At 37.0% G+C, this 21,242-nt stretch overlaps 1 protein-coding gene across 1 annotated transcript; it reads right to left on the bottom strand.

Moving 5' to 3' along the window:
• Positions 1–5,567: 5,567 nt before the first annotated feature.
• MINAR2 (membrane integral NOTCH2 associated receptor 2) lies at positions 5,568–18,449 on the bottom strand. Its single transcript, XM_037800752.1, has 3 exons — positions 18,273–18,449; positions 8,747–8,974; positions 5,568–5,747 (listed from the first exon to the last, which is right to left on the bottom strand). The coding sequence occupies exons 1-3, from the start codon at positions 18,447–18,449 to the stop codon at positions 5,568–5,570; spliced, it is 585 nt and encodes a 194-aa protein (XP_037656680.1).
• Positions 18,450–21,242: the final 2,793 nt, after the last annotated feature.

The raw sequence follows: 21,242 nt of genomic DNA, 5'->3' as shown, positions 1-21,242 counted from the left end.
CAGCTCCCCTGGAGCCAGGCTCCTGACCAAACTCTAAAGGAGTTGGGACTTCTTGGGGTTGATAACTAATTTAGGGATGATCCAAGAGAAGGTTGAAGAAATGCAATACTCCATGGATATGCCCAGTCACAAACCTGTTCTCTAGAATCTTGTGATGGAGGAAAGATTCTATCGAGGTTATTTATCAAGAAAGAGCCATTAATCCACGAATATACTTAGTCAGGGAGTGTAGGCTTACAAAGAAGCCACACGAACCTGAATTTACAAAATGCCTAGCCTTATGGTATTCAGGTTTATGGCATTACTAGCATAACTGTGTTTGCACTTATTTAAGTAATGTATGTTCCGTATTCACTCTAGGAGACTGAGGCTGGTAAAGAATGTGAGTATATATATGGCTGCAGGGTAAAGAAGAAATAAATCCCCTGTTTTGGTCCAAGTTGAAATAGACCCAGCCATCATTACAGCCATGAGAGAATAAAAAGCAGAGTGGAAAGAACACTCAGAGAAGATCTAGAAGACCTAGGTTCTCATTCCACTTGTGATTCTGCCAAATCTTTTGATGGGCCCAACCCTCAATCACTTACCTAATGCTGATTTTTTACTTGTCTCACAAGATTGTAGTTGAGATACACAGAGACTGTGGATGTGGAAGGGTTTTGAAATCATACAGTGTGTGAGGTATGATTATGTCTGTTGAATACACATAAGCCTAAGGCAGCTCAAGTGAAGGCCAGATGGACCCACTCAGGAGACCAGGAACAGGCTGCATGAGGGACCGCTACATCCACAGACGTCCACTGAGAGTCTCTCTGAATAACTCAGAAAATTGCTTTAAAATTGTGCATTTATGTGCTGAAAATAATAAGCAAGATAAGTCATTTTTATGTATTTAGGATTTATAAAAAAGGTTTGTGATCATTTTATTTAAAAAAAAAACTGGCAGCAGGAACAGTGAAATTATTGCCAAATGTTGGTTAATTCCGAAGCTTTTAGACTAACACATTATTAGAAAGAAGTTTAGTAAACTGCTATTTCATTGATTGACTTCTACAATTTTGAATCATCATTCATCACTTTAACCATTGTTTTTTATTCAAATAATTATCTAAACAGGGTTTTGGCACCCTTGAAGCTAATTCAAATAAGAAAGATTTTCAATGTGTATTTAATAGGTGGGAAAAACTAACAAGTTTAATTAGCATAAGGAGAATTCTTATCTTCTCTTTGACAGGAACTTGAAATGTGTTAGCTTTGAATTTCTTGTCTTCTGGCCAAATAAATCTAGTCAGAAAACATCTTCTACTGAAAACTAGTTTCCTTATTTAAAAGCCTTATTTTTTATTTTAAATTTTTCTTCAGAAAGGGAGTGTTTTGTATTTGTTTTTTACATATGTATGTGTATATATTGTAAATACACACATGCAGTTGTATCTATGCCTACTTGGCATCTTTTCAATAGGTGTAGGGCACTGAGAAAAAATCTAGTTCTGCAAGACAGCACGTATTTAAGACAGGGAGAAAGATGAGGCAAAGTACAGATCATGAAATGGAACCATGAACGAGAGTGGGACCAAAGGAAGTCCAATATACTTCTTAAAAAAGAGAGAGCCACAATTTTGTCCTGAATTTTTCCTGCAGTCAGCACCAAGATGGAAATGTGATCAGGTACATGAGTCACAGTGCCCATAAATGAAAGCAGAACAACTACTCTGGCAGAAAGCTGTGTTCAGTTTCTGAAGTTGCTCACTTTGGTTAAATATTCTTGCCTCAAGTTGGGCAAGAGCCTAGACTAAGTGATTATTTGGAAGGAACCAAAAAAGTATCTTTCCTCTAAAAAAACACAGTCCATTAGATTTTGTGGGTGCATAAGTAGAAATCCAGAGGGGCTGAGATTTAATCTTCGGGGTGAGAATATATTAAGGCCAAGCCTAATTGCATTGGTCAAAATTTTCTCATATATGACAAAATAATTTATTCAGTTGTATGAGGGGAGAATTTGAAAACTGGCCATAAACAATGGATACTGAAGGAATTAAAAAATAATATTTAAAGACAATCTCAATGCAGATAACTACAAATGTAGAAATTCAGAACAGTATACCATATCTGAAACAAACAAAGTTATTTAATATTCCTAAAGTCTTAAACCAATTGGAGCATGCTAGGAATGAGGCGATCGCTGAGGATACTCTTGGATTTAGTTTTACCATATCTTATGTAATAAAGTCAGGAGATTATGTTGAGGGTCCCAGCTCTGCCTTCAGGTGTCAGTTGGTACTCTAGGCCAGTCATATCACTTTTCTTGCAAAATGAGAGAGTATCAAAATCAGTGGTTGCAAGAGAAGAGGTAGGATCTCTTGGCCACACCTGGCAAATGTCCCTTTGGTGGATGCTTTTTCACAGGCTAAGGGCAGACAGCAGTAAATGTCACCACCAGATGGCAGCAGTGCACTCTGGCTAAATGGAGCCACCAAAGACCAGTTTTCTTTGTTTTGCATTCACTTAATTCTCCACTAGGTGAAGCAACATGAATATAATTTAAATAGCCATTAATGGACTGTGTAAAAATCAATTTTATTCCTTCTGATAAATATGACAACAGCACTTTAAAAAATACATACAAGCTAGTTTTTCATCTGGAAAATTACTGTGCTATTTGCTTTTAGGCCTCACACACACTAACTTAATTTACCAAAAAAAAAATAAAATAAAATAAAAAATAATAAAATTAAAAAAAAATTAAAAATAAAAATAAATAAATAAACTCATTGTGATGCACCTTCCAATGAACTTGGAAAAGATGATTGAAAATAAATCGTTAGTTTTTCTTAAGAATTTATGAAACCTAGACTTTCTTACCCCTATTTAGAAAAAAAGAGACAAAAACAAAACAGTAACTAAAAGAGTGTTGAAGAAAATGGTTACAGACCACCTATTGTGTGCCAAGAATTGCATTTAAATGCTTTAAAAATATTAATTCATTGAATCTGTATCAGAGCCATCCAAGAAATTCCAGATTTGAACTTAAGCCTGTTGAAGGCCACCACTTCTGTATTTTTCATGACCTTTTGTTTTTTTCTGCTTGAGCCGTTTCCACAAAAAGAAAAAAACACACACACACAATATTGAAGGAGAAAATGGAACTGTTTCCAAGGTATGATTGTGAGTGCAAACAGACGTATTCTCTCTACTTACGAGTTTCCCTCACAAACACATGTATAACACTGATTCAATGAAGGGCAATAATATATTTTGATTCTACAGTTACATTGAAGGTTAAAAATGAAGACTGGTTTGGGAACAATTGCATGCAATAAATTCATTCATGCTGAAGTACAAATGACTGATAGTATCATAAATGAGAGTAGAGTAGGGTAGGAAGTAGCAGAGGGTATTAGGGCTTGAGTGGGCAAAGGAGAAGGGTAATGAGATGGGTACAAGGTTGGCTAGGAGTCAGGTAAGCAGCCTTCACATTTCTTCTCTGGTTGCCTTGCTTAGTGCCTTTGGAAAGCCTTACCTGTGCATGGTCCTGGATAGCCAGATGTAACCTGACGCAGCCCAGATACTTTCTAGGTGTAACAGAGGTTTGAACATGTTTCAAATCCCTTCAAGGCAAACACTGAGCAGTCAAGCTTTGAAAACAGTAATTGCAAGTGTTTGTCTAAGAGTGCCCAAAGTCACAATGGGCCTTCCCTCAGTTCTCAGGAACTTCATTTCTCCTGTAATTCAGTTCTAAGCTAGACTAATAACAACCTAACAGAGAAGAAGAAGAAGGCAGGAGAAAGAAAGCTAGGGATTACCAATATGATTAAGACCACTTTTGTGCCCAGTGATTTTATTGTCTAGTGGGGGGAAGGCGGTAAGCCTTATCTACATTTTAATGTGCTTTATTTCATATGTCTTTAAAAGAAATGCAAACAGAATGATTGCAACTCCAAAAGGTGACTCTAGGCTAATGGGAGAAGAGAAAAGTTGAAGTTGTTTCATGCACAAGATAGCCTTAGAGTGGGGTCACAAAGGAGAGAAAGGAGTGAGGATGAGGAGGTTATGGAAAGATGTTGGTGTTCCAGCATGAAGGGAAGGTGGAAACTTGATTCTCTATCTGTGGCAATAATCATGCCTATCTGCAGGCAATGAAGGTGAACTTGGGCTGCTAGCACAAATTAGAAATAGCAACCGCCATTAGTTAAACAGCTACTTACTAGAGGCTAGGCATTATCTTACTTATGTTTCTTATTTAGGCCTTAGGCCAACCTTATTGGATAGGTGGTATTATCTCAGAGGAGGCTCTGAGAGAATAATTTTCCCAGGGTTCAACAGTTAGCCTACGGCACAATTGGGATTCAAACCCTGTTCTCTTTGCAGTATTCCATCTGCTCTTCTAGGGCCCCCTTCCTAGGCCACAGCTGGCCACATGTACTTACCAACTGCCACCAGGGGGTTCACTAGCCAATTTGGATCAATTAGTAAGCACTATTGGATCTGAATGTAATTAATTATATTGCTATGGCCTGTCAAAATTTAGTTCCACTAAAATTGCAACATGACACTGGGGCATTATAAAGGATTACCAGCAAAATAAAAATAGGTTTGAATAAAGTCTTTTCCCACTTTGTTTTTCTGACTTAGAGATAAAAGAAGATAAAACAGAAAATGTATCCAATCCAATTGGCAGAACAACCAGAAGCTTTTATCCTAGAAACCCGTCAGTTGGCCAAAAAATGATGTGCTTAACTTCCCCTGTGGCCACAGGGGCTGTGTGATAGAAAAGTAAGGCAACAGAGCTTTACAAACAAGATTGATATACTTTGAACATTAAGACAATGTTGCTCAGAGTTGTTGATGCTGTTTTGTTCTCTATCAAAATATTTAATTTGGTTGTATAAAGTGACTTTTCTGTGGTTGTCCTGCTTGCCAAAGGACAAAGCTCAGGGTAGAATTCTTACAGAAGTTTCACAGAGTAGAGGAAGCCAGCATAGCTCAGGCAACGTGAGCATTATTCGGGACAATTGTATTTAAACATTGCTGTGTTAATTTCCTAGGCTTCCTAAAGCAGATACCATAAAATGGGTGAGCCTAAAGGATGAGGGTTTATTAGCTTACAGCTTGAAGCTGAGAAAATGTTCAAATCAAGGCACCATCAAAGTGATGCTTTCTTCCTGAAGACTGGCTGCCAGTGATCCTGGGCTCTTCTGCCACCTGGAAAGGCACACAGCGGTGTCTGCTGGCCTCTTCCTTCTTTTCTGGGTTTCCTTGATTTCAGCTTCTTGCTTCTGTGGCTTTCTCTCTCTCTCTCCTTCCTGTTTGTAAAGGACTCCAGTAAGAGGATTAAGACTTGTCCTGATTAGGTTGGTCCAACCCTAATTGAACTAACCTCATCAAAAGGCCCTATGCATTTACATCCACAGGAATTGATTAGATTTAAGAACGTTTTTCTGGGGTGCATACAGCGTCAAACCACAATTGCACAATCAACAATACAATGCGCATTACACGAACATGTTTTTCTGCAAATGTTTATTTAGAAAGATTTTAATTAATGAAAAATGGCTGTAGCAGTTTCCTCAGGTGAGAAAAGTGCTAATAGTAACTATGGAAACCAAGATGCAGGTGACGAGGAGCAAAAGCAGACCAATACGGCAGTACTTTGTTTGCTTCTCTTGTTTCTCTTCCTTCTTCAATAAGGTGTCAAACCCTGGTGTGTACATGTCTCCCAACCAAAACCGTAGGTCATTAGGATTTTCCTAAAAGAGAATTATATGGAGAATATAATCAATCAGTGTTGCAGATTAATTGAGATTATAGAACAAGACACTGTCAGAGGTAGGAACGGCCCATATTCACACTGCCCTGGGTAAGGTTTACGTGCCAAGGCTCAGACACAAGGGGCTGGGGTTCCCTACACAGTGTAAGCTTGCAGCCCAAACCTCACAGCCCACCACGAATCCTTGCGGCTCCAATCTGAAAGTCTGCATGAGAATTCATCAGGAGACTCACAAGATTTATTAAATTCTTCATGTTGGAGGGTCAGCAATACAGCAGTTTTTCTGTCATGGTTTAAACAACTTAGTGTCTCTTATATCTCATAAATAGTACATGGAAATCAGGCTAGGACATTGAAATAAAATTAAAATCCTTTGTTTTTGGTGAGCCTTTGGAGTTTGATTTCATCTGCCTAGTAAATCCAGAAACTGCCTTCCATGGTAGGAGGGTATTACTAAAAGTCAAGAGCCCCTTCCATGATTCTCGACCTGCTGGTCTTCTGTGTAGAAGGGTGAAGCACGTCAAATGTCAGTGCCTAGAAACTTTGGCAATGTTTGAACTCCTGAAGAAAATGCTAAGTACTCTCATTCCCCAGGTCTCTGTTTCTTTCATTGTCTTCATCTTCCTTTCAGTCCTGCACAGTTGTCTTCAACTCAACCTGGTCTCCTATGTCCAACAATCACCTGCAAAGTCTTTTGACCACCTTTTAAAAATATTTTTCTCTTATCTCCTGCTACATAGTTTTCAGTGTCTGTGCCTGGCGTTGAATTAGGCACGTAAGAAATTTGCAGTGTGGAACCTCTGCTTTCGTACACCTACTTCAGGCCTCACTATCTCTCACTTGGATTTTTGCAATTGCTAGCAGTGCGCTTCTCACCTCTACGTGCCTCTCCAGTGTCAGTGGACTGAAAGTCAGGCTGAAAGTGTGGTGCAGCCAGTTTCTATGGGCAGGCATCAGGGGTCATGGGACTAGCTTGAGCCTTAAAGTTCTCAACAGAGGAATGTGCATGCATGCAGGAAGCTGGGGTGGATCCTGGTGATGGTGAGAGAACCATCCATTGCAGCATTACTAGTTTGACCATCCTTGTTTCAGAAAAGCTAAAATGTTAAAATAAAATAAAATTTGGATGACCTGTGCTGAAGGACAGATGATTTAAAAATCCTCCTCTACCTCATTCATCCCTCATTTTGCCTGTGTGCTAATCAGGGGCCTGTCCTTTCCTTGAAACCTTAATGCCTCTGTTCTCCAGTGAGAGCTTCTATAACAGGGACTACCACCTCCTACATTTTGCTTATAACTTGCCTTGGCAATTAAATGTGGGGCCTCTTTTCCCCTCTGCTTTATAAACTCTTAGTAACTTACTTCTTTAATGCCAGATCATAAGGGAAGTCCACATAGAATTAAATTGTCCTCCTTAGCATTTGAAAAATGGGAGTGGCCAAAGGCATCTGGAATTTTTATAGCCCATAGTGATGTCAAGTTTTCAGAAAATAAGTTAAGGATTCTGTCTTCTAATTATGAAATATGGATAGGGATGGTGATAAAAGAAGTTAAATAAATGAAATATGGGGGAAAATTCTATTAAAAGCAAAATTCATGGCTTCCAGAAGCTCCCCACAAAGAAGTCAGGGCTGAAGAAGTGGACTGGCCTCAGGCCTGTGGAGCCACTACTTCAAGGGTATGTATGTTAAGGGCTAGGTTTATTTATTTGCTCAGTTCGATGCAGTTTTTTGAGGGCAGCAGCTATAATGTTCATCTCTGTATTTCCCTTGGCATGTATGTAAACAGCAAAGGGATAAGAAGAGATCCCAGCATAGAGTCAAGAAATGTTTGCATAATAAATCAATAAAGATTTTCTAATAGTAGAAGGTGATTTATTGGAGGCCCTGAAACTTAGATTCCTGATTTTTAAAATGCAGAATTATTGTTCCTGTGGCAGAACATCTGTTATGAAAACTTCTCTAGAAGAAAGTAGACATTAAGGAGGAGATACATTAAATATACTAGGATATTAATAAACTTCAAGGATTCTGGATGGGAGGGTATTTCAAGAAGTATACATCTGAGATTTTAAGAAGTATATGTAGAATTCTAAAGGTCCACGGTGCTGTCTCCTTCAATAACAACAAAAATCCTTAGGTACTTAAGAATTGTAGAACAAGTTTCTATTTTTACATGAAGGGTACTTGGAAAATGTCACCCCTTCCTGTCCCTAAGGCAGTCAGAAGCAAACCAAGACTGGGTACGAATCCAGTCCAATCAGAAAACAGAAGGCCTCCCTTCCTGCTTTTCAGGTTTTTCTAGCTCCTGAGGTGGGTGAACACTGGGGGGGATGGGTGAACGCTGGGGTGGGGGGTGGGAGTGGGAAGCTTCAGTTGGGTTGAAGCTGGGTGAATGAGTTCATTGCATACTTTTCCACTGTTGAAATGTTTTGTTTTGTTTTGTATTGTTATTGAGGCACAAAAAAAGGACCAAAATGTAAATATGCACTCTTAAATCACTGAGTAGGCTTGAAATAAAATGATCTTTGATGACAACTCCCTTGCACAGTGCCTAAGACAGAACATTCGATGAAAAATTTTGAATAAGCATTGAATAAGGAATCAATTCTCAATTATTTATGAGCATAAGTGGTCTCCACACTAGGGAAAAACGTAAGTAATCTTGCAAATTGGCATTCGTAAACCTTTTACCTCCTCAAAAACCTTTCTTCTGTGTCACATCCTTTCTTCCCCTCTACAGAATTCCAGATGTTAGTAAATGCTGAAATTGTAAAACTCAAAATAAATAAATAAACAAGAACACCGACTAGGAGGGAGAAAAGGAAGTCAAGGGCCAAAATGATCCAACATCTGGAGATTTCATGCCTGGTGAAGAGTGCCAGGGTTAAGCAAGGAATGGTTACCTCAATAACCCTTTCTTTTAGGATTTAATGATCTCCCTCACCAATTCATAGGGGGGATTCTTAGCCACGAGTACCTTCAGAAGGCCAGAGAGATTTGTGTGCAGGGAACGCTTGTCATAGTCCTCAGCGGTCCAAGAAGGGTTCTTTTTCCTCTCTTTCATAGCTTCCTCCAAACTTAGGTCACCATAGAGTGGATTATTCTTCAGAACGGATGACAGGGATGGTGGGGGGCTATCAGCAGCCATGGGGATCTCCACACTGGATCCCTTAGCTTGTTGTGCAGCAATAGTCTTCTTTCCTCTCTGTTAGGAGCAGACAAAAAGGATTCTCTTACCAATGGGCCTTCTGATGGTAGAGAATGCAATGTGAGATAACTGTGCCTGAACATTTGGTGATTCTGCCTGGAAACCAAGTTTGACCTTGAGTCCTACCATTAATTGAGTTCTTTTGTGTATGATCTTGTTTAGCTTTAATAATCAGTCTCTCAAAGGCTTTTTTATAACTACAGAGAAAGAATACTATTCTTTAATTCAAAGAGAATTCTGAACAAAGCCAATTCTTTTCCAGCTTGCTTGCACTGATATTTAATGACATTTTCCTTTTTTCTATGTGTGCATTCCATGACTGGTAAATCTAATATTTAACATTACTGTAGTCATCCAGTAAAGTCATAATTAAAAGACATTTTATAGGTATGCCCTGGCTGTTTTAGAAAATAACTGAAATTTCACAAATAGTCTCTTGGGGCTCCTGTTTCAGATGCTTTGAATACTGGACTAACTTAGCATTGCATTTCTATATCTGTCTAGAGATTAGCTAGAAGGCTCTAATATTTACTTTGAGTTATTTGAAACACCTTAATTAAAGTATTTTATACATATAGAAAAGTACACATATCATAAATGTATAGCTCAGTGAATTTTTGCAAAATAAATAAAACCAAGATTCAACACTTAGACCAAGAAACAGAATATTGCCAATACCTCTTATGCCCCCCTGGGGTCACCATTCCTCCCCTGCCCAAGAATAACCAGTGTCCCAAATTTAATAGCCAGTTTAGTTGGTACTCATTTTGTATTTTACATAAATGGAATCAGAATGTGTACTTTTCCATGTCTTGCTTTGACCTTCACAATTATACTTTGCCTTGTTTTTTTCTTATGACTACAGAGCTATAATGAAGGTAAAATAATTAAAATTTATTTATTGGTCAAATACAAATTGGCAAGAAACAAAAAGCTTATAAAACACTACTTCACTTATCATGGAGCATCAAGGGAGAAAAATTCCACCTAAGCTGAATCTCAGAAAATCTAGGTTTAATTCTCAAAAGACTGACACGTTTCATTAATTCACATCAATTTTTTCATAAATATGTAACACATATTTCAGTTGTTCCTAAACTAGAAGATTTAATAAAATTAATGTTCTTCTGAGTCATGTTTATGATCATCAACACACTGATGCCTCAGCATCTGTTGAAGTACATAGGTCACATTAAATATACATTTATAGAAGCTAAAGTTGTAAACTAATGTTACATGTAGTTCACTTCTCAAATAGAAGAGAGGCAGAAAAAAAAAAAAAGTCACCTAGATAAAACTATTTGTATTCTCTTTTGCCTTGGTGTCCCTCACTTTATCCATGCATTTTTTTCATACAGTTAAAGAGTTCAACTTGAAGATGCTCTCTGACTTTAATAAGTTGTTGGTCTGCTAATGTGCTTAAGATTGATTATATTCTATAATACTCAAGTTTTCAATTAAATAATAAATATTCATGACTGAGATTTATCATAAAGATGGATGGTCTCATGAGTTTTGTTCCTGAATTGAGTGACAAACAATTTTTATGAAATTTAGATTGTTTAAGCATAGCGTAATTCTGACTCATTTTTTTTTCTTCAAGCTTAGACATCTTTGATCATCTTTGAAGGAGGATAATTCTTTTGATGACCAATTGGCTTTGTCAGGTTCCTTGGATGCTAGACTTCTGATTGAGATTCTAAAATAAAAATGCTATATATATGAGGAAAAGAAGTTTCAAAAGTCAAGAAAGATATAAACAAGAAAAAAATAAAAACATTCTCTTAAAATGTGTAAAGAAAGAAAACCTAAAAATGACAGGGAGCGAATAAACAGAGCTATATTCTAAAAGAACATTCAAGCCCTTTTATTCTATACCACATCCTTGAAAATCTTCCTAATGTAATCTCACAGTTATTTTGAATTATTTATTGCTGTCTCTCATTTTTCTCATTTAGAAAAGAAGAATTTACCGTAGCAATTATAATCCTAGTCCAAGGATGTTTATATTGACTGGCCGACTTTGGAATTGTTTCCTCGAGGGAGAGGGTGAATGTGTTCTATGTGTGTGAAGATGATAGAAATGTGTACTTAACAAATAGACTGATACACTGTGACAGAGTCTGGCTAGGTGCTCAACAAACAAATTTCTTCTTCATGGACATATAGCAGCTGGAATGGGACAAATGGCTAATGAAATTCAGGATTGGCCCTAAAATTCCTGGCAAGATCCTTGGCTCCCTCTCTCCTCCTATTTGGAGGCCTAACAAAGGGTCTGATAAGTAGGAAGAAGGAAACTGGATTGCCCTTGGAACATTTATACATTTATGCATTTATACAACCCACATCAGATCTTGTACAAATGAGAGAGGAATTTTATTGTATGTCACTAAGAATTTGGGTAATTTATTTTCACAGCATAACTTAGCATATTCCGACTGTCCACTAAGACCACTGTAATGAATCAGACAAAATAGATTTTGAGTCAAAAGGCATTGTTAGATATAGATGAATAAAGATAGATATCATCAGTAAAATATAATAATTCTAAACTTTTATGAATTTGGTGAAAGTCTCAAGATTTATAAAGTAAAACAAGGTAATTACAAGAAATTTATACACATAATTCTTACTAAGCAGGCAAAAATTTTTAAGGAAGAAGATTTGAACAAGAAAATCAACATTTGGCTAAATGGCATATACAGACATCTGTATTCAAAAATTGAATATACTCCTTTTTCTTAACATACACTGAACATTTACAAAAATTAATAATGTACTAGACTCTAAAACAAATTTCAAAGACTCAGTATATATGGATCAAATTCTTTGACCAAAGACAATGTAGTTAGAAATCTAGAAATCTGTACCAAAAAAATAACTTAAAATACCACCTTTTGGTAGAAATTTAAAAACACACATCAAAGAAATAATCATGAAATTTAAAAATTTAGGACAGCATGAAACTAAAAATGCTACATTACAAAATTGTTGGCTGGAGCTGAAATGATATTTTAAAAGTATAATATGGACACATATACCACAAAAGAAGAATGATGCATCCAATTCAGTGCATTAAAAACAAAGGCACAGAGTAAATCTAATAAAGTAGTCAAAATGAAATAATAAAGATAAAAGCAGAAATCAATTTAAAAACAAAATACAATTGAGAAGATCACCAAATTTGGAAACTCTTTGAAATGATTGAAGAGATTAAAAACATCTCTGGCAATACTGCTCAGGAAATAAAAAATAAAGAGAAATGCACAGTGTTATAAATGAAAAGGGAACATGAAAAAGAGACACAACAGAGATTAAGAAACATAATAGGAGAATAATCTGAGAATCTTTAAAATCTTATATGCAATGGGGCAATTTTCCACATAATATAACTTACCAAACAAAAACAAGAAAAAAATAGAAAATCTTAATAAATTTGTGGTAATTAAACTAATTGAATCAATAGTTTAAAGTCTACCCACATCCAGAGAGTTTTGCCATAAGTTCTATCAGATATTCCAGAAACAGTTAATTTCTATTTTAGTCAAGCCCTTCCAGGAAATTTAAAAAGGAACAATCTCCCAGCTCATTTTATGAGATGGCAAACAGTCCAGACAAGGGCAGTAGAAGAAAATATAATTATAGGCTGTGATGGTCAAGTTCATGTGTTGATTTGGCTAGGTTATGGTGTCCAGTTGTTTGGTCAAGCAAGCACTGGCCTGATTTCACATGAGGATATTTTGTGGATTTAAATCATCAGTAAGTTGACTGCATCTATGGCTGATTATATCTATAATCAACTGAGGAGACTGCCTTCAGCAATGAGAGGAGCCTCAGCCAATCAGTTGAAGGTCTTAAAGGGAGAACTGAGGATTTCAGCAGCCAGAAGAGAGAATTTCCATGTCTATTTCAGCCAGTCAGCTTCTCCTGGGGAATTCATGGAAAACCTTCTTTGGAGTTCCCAGCTTGTGGCATGCCCTACAGAATTAGAACTTGCCCATCCCCACAGTAGCATGAGCCAATTCCTATAATAAATCTTATAATATTTGAAAAAATATATTTTATATATATATTATATGTATATGTATATATATATCCTACAGGTTTTGTTTCCCTGGAGAACCCTGACTAATACATAGACCAATTTCTTTTATAAACATAAATGCAGAAATCTCAAAGTATTGCTAAACAGAATCCTACAATATGTACAAATTATACATACCAGAATGAAGACAGATTTAAATAACAGGAAAAGTAGGATGATTTATAAGATCTATTACTATAATTCACTACATAATAGGAAAAAAACTATTTGAATTTTGCTGTAGATGCAGAAAAAATATTTTGATAATATTCAAGCATATTCAAGGTTGAACTCTCTTAGCAAACTGGAAAAGCAGGGAATTTCCTTAAGCTAATTCAAAAAACCCACCTCAAACTTCCAGGACACAGTTTACTTAATGGCAAAATATTAGAAGTATTTATTTTCATTTCAGAATTAAGATAAGTATGCCAACAATCACCATGTCCACATAAGATAAAGAAGAAACTTTAAGTAATGCAATAAAAATAGAAAAATAAATAAATACATGAAATAAGAATTGTAACTAATGAAACCAAACTTCAGATGACATGATTATGTAAATAGAGAACAAAGGAGTATTTACAGTTAAAGTAAATTAAGATTTTACATTTTATGGATTCAAAATAAGTATACAGTAATCAATAGCATATATGAAAAATACTCTATTATAAAACATAATTTGAAAATTTCTATTCCCAAGGACAATAAGTTATATACATATTTAAATTAAAACTTTATGAATAATATGCAAAACTTCTGCATGGAAAATGACAAAACATAATTGAAAGCCACACAAAGAACTGAGTAAATGGAAAGATATATCATGTTCATAGATTGGGAGAATCAAGATTAGAGAGATATCCATTTTCTCACAGTTTGATCTAGATGCACAATGTAATCCCTATCATAATCATAAAGCAAACAAAACATTTTGTGTGTTTCTCATGTGCGTGCGCAAAAATTGAACAAATTTTCTGAGAATCAGCTCTTCACTGACCTGATTCAATTCTGTTTTCCAAGTTGGTAGGTAATTATTTTTATAAAGCACAAATTTGATCACATGATTCTCTTGCTTAAAATTCTTCACTGACCCCTCAGAATTTTCAGGATAAAATTCAAAATCTCAGACAAAGCATACCAAGACCCTATGGTCTGACACAAGCCTCTCTTGAGCCTGAGGTATATTCTGCCTCCTCCTACATATAACCTGGACTCTGGGGTTCCACATGTGGTATGTAACATGCTTGGTGTCTTTAATACAGGCTTTCATGCCAGAGGCATTTGGGTCTAGTCTGTGAGCTGTATGGCGGGACAATTTGAGTGTTGTTTCTATCATCATGCCAACCAAGACCAATTCCCTGGATCTACTGGTGATTTTGTGAGCTACATAAACTTAGGATAACTTGCTAAATCTTGTTCTGCTATTTGCAATTACAAATTGAACAATTTGGTGATGCTCCTTAACATGATTCCTAGATAATAATTTTAACACCTGCAAAGTTCCATGACATCTTCCCAAGTATAAACTTAAAAATGGAAGACTAGTGTGCAACTGGGGCTGTTCTTTCCAAAATAGCAAATGAAGGATCGGAAATAGAGGCATTCTTAGAGAAGGCATGACGTATTCAAGGGCAAATAGTTTAAAAATGCTGTTATAGAAAAAAAGAAAAAACTGAGATAGAAAGAAGACACATTAGAATTTAAGGGACTAAGAGATATAAGATGGGAAAAAAATGAGGAAATATGGCTAGAAAGTTGAAACAGCAAATTTCATTGTTTAGAAATGAAGGGAAGAGCATCCTGTCACTCGTGGCTTTTTGCTCCAGCTCACTGGTTTAGTCTGAAATGTTCCTAGGTTCTGAAAGAGCTGTCTTGGAAGCCAGAAAAAGAAGTTGGTCGAAAAACTTCTGAAATCTAACTACTAATCAGAAGAAGAAGAAAAAAGGCCCAACACAATACCTGAAAAATAAAAACCATGCTTTCTCATTTAGGCTAAGAAAGCAATGAGATTTTCCCTTTCATTACCTTGTTCTGTAAAGGGTTAACAGAAATATTTGGAGTACAGTTCTAAATGCCTTTATCAGAAAAATGCCCTGAATCATTTTAAGAACCAGAAACGTTGGATGTGGGGGAAAATCTGTTCATTGCACTGAGATGAAATTTTTTGTGAAGCTTCTTTATTTCTTTGGTGAAAAACCAGAAGTACAAATATAGTGGAACCAAGAAGTATTTTGCTCTTACCTTCTCCCTGCAAATGTGGGAGACCTGTGTATCTGCACAGAATGGAATTGACAGTGCTCTGGGGCTCCTGACATGCCTGAGAACATCAGGGCTTAGTTTTCTATATTCTATGGTATTGCTTTGGCTCACTTAAAAATGGCCCAGAGAATTTCTTCTGAAAGTGGGATGTGAATTTTAAAAAAAAGGGTAAGGAGATAAATCATTGATATAAATATGATACATACATTTATGAATTAAACTTCATAGTTGGAATCTAGTAGATTTCTCTTTTAGCTACTGTACTACCATCAACTTTGAAGGCAGTATTTGTAAGCTAAGTGCTATGACATTCCATGAGGAAGTCTGAATTCTAAATACCAAGCCCCCTTGGTGGATTTTAGACCAAAGGATGCGTTTGTACCACTGATGCTTATGTGGATTTCAAGTGAGTATCAAATTCACTACTTGGTTAGCTACACGGCTTGAAAGATATATTGACCACATTCCTTCCCTTCCCCAAACACACAAATCTCCATTCACAGCACAAATCAGAAAATGGAAGTGATAGTATCTGCCGTTTTCCAAATTCTAATGAAAGGATAACTTCAACACATTTCGGAATATTGGTTAATTTTTGATAGTTACATAACACATGCTTCTTGACCTCTTACAGGAAACCCTGCCTCCCAATTGCTCTTGCCTCATATTATTTTATTTTCTCATTCATTTTAAAAGATATCTGTAGAATGAATATTGTTCTAGTTTTGCAAGTGGAAATACTGAAGGTAGGAACTGATTAAAGGCCATGAGAGATGCTCAAACTGGCTTAATGTGGATTTGAAACTGGAAACCAAGTTTCTTACCTCTTTCTTCTATGCCTTCTCATTGACTTAATGACTTCCCTACAGTGAGAGTTTTAAATGAAGAATGATTTGATAAATGCCACCTTATGCATCCCCGAACACCTCTCTATATTTGGCATATTCAGTGTCTTCTTTCAGGTACCATTGCAAAGACTTAAAACTTTCATACTCCCACCTCTTTTAGGGTTACTTTTTTTTTTTAATCCAGTGAATATTTATCATTCCGGGATCTTAAGATCCATCCAAGAAGAGAATTACTTACTGACATATTGCAATCTGAAATAGTAAATATAATTGTTGTTTTTACCCATAGTTTGTGCCTTGCCTATGGGATGACTTGAACTTGTCTTGATTTACTCCCCTCATGCGTTCCTTTGAATGCAAGTTGGCCTTCATTCAGTCATTTAACATTTCTTTTTACAGTAAAAGGATAATGAAGTCAAATTTATTTGAAGTTCACAATCAACAATGACACATATTCAAAGACATAACCAAGCAGATTTTTACCTCCTTATTTTTCCTTGGATAACTATTCAAACCACCAAAGCCCATAGAAAAGGAGGCCTTTTAAAAATTTGCCTGTAATTCAGGTTTAGGAACAACATTCAACAGAGCTTTGAACTCTGAAGTTCCACTTGAAGGAAATAGGTCAAATCTAGTACCAAACAAAAGATGTTGGATTGATGTGTTCCAAACTTAAAAGAATTTTTGGATATGTTTTCTTAGACTAAACTTCACAGCATAGGAGGGCCAAGGTTTTCTGAACTGATTTTTGAGTCATTTTATTCCATGATATAAACAATAAGGAATAAAAAGGAGAAATTTCACTCCTTTTAACTTTAAACAAAACACAAAACAACAACAAAACCAGCATGCATGGAAGGAAAAGAAGGGTTTTGAGGATTACAAAAGAGAAGAATGCAAAACCCAAAAGTCTCTTTGTCATAATAGGCTCCCTGACAATGGGAATAAATTAAAACCCTTATAGGTGGAGGAAACACTTACATAATCATTCGAGTGTATTTGATTTTGAATGAGCTCATGATAAAGGTCCCAAATAGCCCACAAACACACCACAAAGGAATCACTTTACACCAGGACTCATGAGTAGCAACTGTTTCTTAAAAGAAAACAAATTTCTGTCCAGGGAATTTGAACTACTCCAAAGGATTTAATGACTTGCAGGGGTTTGTAGGTCAATCACATCTGGTCTGAAATGAAATGCTTCTTCCTGTTTCTAAATTGACTAACCCATAACCCCATTAGCCCTCTCATCTTAAAACAAAGATTATTCCTGTTTCATTAGCTGTGCAACAGTCAGTGCCTTTATGTTTATTCCAGCATATGGAACTCATCAGTTTTATTCTTCTCTTCTTGTCAGCAAAAAGAAGGAAGAGGCAAAAGAAGAGCACAAGAAATAAAGTATGCTCTGGTTTTGAGGGTCTGATTAGTATGTCTTTCCCCCATGGACACCTGTGGGAAATAAAAGTATCTAAAAAAAAAAATAGCACCTTTCCAGGGTGGAGAGTTCTCTGGGTTTTCTTTCCTTAGAGACGGCAATCGGGTTTCCATTGTTCTCTTGTCAAGTCTTTTCTGTATGAAATGAAAGGGTGCTAGTCTAAATGAGGGGAAAGCAAAGTCTCCAGCTATTTCAGAGACTGCCTTATTGGTCCATAATGTAAGCTTCTGATGCTTCATGCTTAACCTACACCAAAAGATAGTGTTAGGTGGGTTTTGCGGGGTTTTTGTTTTTTGTTTCTTGCGTGTGTGTGTGTGTGTGTGTGTGTGTGTGTGTGTGTTTTGCTAAAGCATTATTTGCAAATGTAACAATTGGCTTAAAAAATTCTGAAGGGAAGAAATAACAGAGGGTTGTGTAAAATCTAATATCAGGACAGCCAGGAAGCTAGTGCCTGAAGGGAAATGAAGATGTGGGAGAATCCACACATTTTACAAAACAATTTGAGAACTTCTTATATGAAGGCAAGAGACAGACTCTCTCTGTATTGGAAAAGGGAGCAGCAGACTTGTACTCTGTTCCCTATAACCTCTTTTGTACCAGTAATGATATGGCAGGTAGTGAGAAAGAAGTAAGCCTCTGTTCCCATATTTACGTGCCCGTAGATCTCACCTGTGAGTAGACAAGGTTTTGCCAGTGTTGTGCAGCAGGGTAATTTCCACCTGGAAACCCCGCCAGGCTGGCCTGAAGAAGGGCTGAGCTCCTCATTAAAGACTTCACATCAAGCTGCAGGAATTTGTCAGGATGGTTGTTATTTGGCAAAACAGAGAGGTCCATGTCTCCCTTCATCTACAGTGGAAAATAAAGGCAGGTGAAGCAGCTCCTGTCAGATTTGTCTATTATTAATGAGTCTGAGGATGCTCCAACTGGCACCAGAAACCATATCTCCCAGCTGCACTATAAGATCATGAGAAGTCACTCTCCAAATGGCACATCGGCACATGGCAATGAAGCAGCACCCTGCCCTTTGGAGGTGTAAGTTTAAGGTACTATAATGGCACAGAGGGAGTTGTACTCAGTAAAATTACCAAGATGCTAAACATTAAATATGCATGGCACTTAACAGGTCTCCATACAGAATCCGAATTAACAGTGAAGGGGGTCTTATTCTTTGGATAAAGGCTGCCTTAGTGTCACAATCCAAAATTTGGAACACATGAAACACAGTCACCTGTAGAGAAGCATTACTTAATTTTTCTCTCTGAATATTGCTGAGCTAACACAGCTGACTTGGCTCTGCCTATATAGCTGCACATGTGATAGCCAGGATCTTGTTTCTTCTCATGTTTGACTCTCAGAGTCTCAAGGTAATGTGAAACCTAACTGTGTTTAGGTTGTCAGCTTCATTCTTAGTGGGGAAATGGGAAGAATTTTCTGTAGAGTTTGCTACAGTAATTTAGTGCCTCAACCTACTGTCTCGACCCTTCACTATCTGATGTCCCTTTGACTCTGTTCTTAGCTGTATAAACTCCTTTGGTGTTTGCCCAGTATGTTTGGAACCAAATGGGGAGCATGGCTGCTGGGTTTGGATGACCACCATCCTAAGTGAACCCATCAGCTGTTAAGAGAGCCAAGGTGGAAGTGAGGCTATGGACAGTGTAGCAAGCCAGGAAGTGATGATGACTTTAATGGAGAGATGCTCTCTCATCTGCCTTGGGTAACCCATGCTTCTCACTGAGAAAACATGATTTCCATTTAGAGGAAGAAGAAACCTTCCTACTTGTGAGAAGGTGAAGGACAGATACAATGGCAGTTCATGGATTTCTGTTACTTTTGCATCTCTACCAGCCCTTCTGAATCAGCAGGAAGATTTCTCTTCCAGGGTTACACGTGGAAGGTATCAGCACCAGATTTCAGAAGAGTGCCATATAGCTTACAAAAATAAACAGCCAGGATGTTCTTGAATCAAGGAAGATGCTAGAGAGTACTTAACCTTCTTTATGGAAGTAAGCATGAGTGTGTGTGCTTAAAAAAAAATCTGTCATACTTAAGTTGTATAACTGGATTAAGCACTTAACATTTTCTGTACAAAAATTTGGGTCCCAAACTTTATCACTGTGTTACAATATTAGAAATGTATTGGGGTGGTTTTCTCAATGCATTTAATGGAGAATGTAAGAGGTACTCCAAAATGACAGTTAAAAACAAAACAATTAAACCACAAGTGTTAAAAAGAATCAAGTGTGTTATGTGTATGTGCATATGCTTGGTACATTCTGGATTTTTCTGGCTGCTTTTAGAATACATCCAACGAACAAATATTTCTCAGGCTTTTTGCTTTCCCTAAAAGATTCTTTGGGGAATAACACACATATTCAAGAAGAACCTTACTTGTCTTTGGCTCTATATATTGGCAAGCAGAGACACAGAATCTAGATCCAAATATATCTGATTAGGCCTTTTCCTTAGCCAAAGTATGAGGTAGGTGAAATGATCCTTCAGTTTTTCTTAGGCTTCCTTCCTGTAGACTCCGCCTTCATGCCCTAGATGCCCAGAGGTTTGTATGCTGCCTCTTTCCATTTACAAGATTAGTCTGAAAGTCTCCGTGCACTCCCACCATCTTTTATCTACCCTTCACCCAATACCATCAGTCCACATTTCTCCTACTACTCTCCCTGTAGTTACCTATGTGACTGACAAACAGGAAATCAAGCCTTATTCTGCATCCCTACTGTGCCCCCACCACAGTAACCAAACCAAACCTATGTCTCCGCTCATGCCAGGAAAGCCCTGACCATTGACCACCTCTGAATCAACCTTCACAAGCCATCTCTGATATCTTGCCTTTCCTAAAACTTTCCATACTTTCCCTAGATGCTATGATTTCTCCCTCCTTTGAAATGTTAGAGTGATTTGTTTATACCCTCATCTTACCATCCTTTGCTTGATGATTTGTTCCCTATTTCTTCTTCATTTATGATTCCCTGCACTAGATGATACATTACAAAAGAGCAATCCTATCGGATGGCCCCTTCCCCAACTGAGTCATGCCTGAGGCCTTAAAGAAGCCCCTTTTTCAATAAATAAGTATTGCTGTTGACTCTTCTAATCTCTTAGTGCTCTACTGTGGTTGGAAATAGGTAATTCAATATCTCCCACATGGTTGTTGGGAGATCTAATAGGTATAGTGCTTAACAGAATGCTTAGAATATATTAAGTTCTAAAAAATGTTTCTCTGTTATTTTAGGCATGCATAAGAACTTGGATTTTCATTTCAGTTAACTCTGATAAAGCAAACTATATGAAAATTAAAAATTAAAGTCATATTAACCATCCACAGTTAAAATGGAAACTATATTTCCCAGAATCTCCTTTCCTGTGTGATTATGGCTTAGAGTTGGCCAAAAGAGGGAGTTGCATGAAATTTGAAAGGCAAATTGAAAGGAAGCTGCATCCATTAATCTGAAAATCTTTTTTTTTTTTTTCAGTCATGCAGTAACAGTTACAGATAACAGGCAGGTTCCAGCTTAATCTTGCTCTCCTGGGCTCCATGTCCACCTATTCTCTCCAACTCCTGGCCCTCTTGACCAACAGCAACCTCAGATCCCTATGCATGGCTGTGAACCCAAAAAGGAGGTAACT

The sequence above is a fragment of the Choloepus didactylus genome, chromosome 13 (genome assembly GCF_015220235.1).
Source record: "Choloepus didactylus isolate mChoDid1 chromosome 13, mChoDid1.pri, whole genome shotgun sequence".
NCBI lineage: Eukaryota > Metazoa > Chordata > Mammalia > Pilosa > Megalonychidae > Choloepus > Choloepus didactylus.
This window is presented reverse-complemented; position numbering and strand designations above follow the sequence as displayed.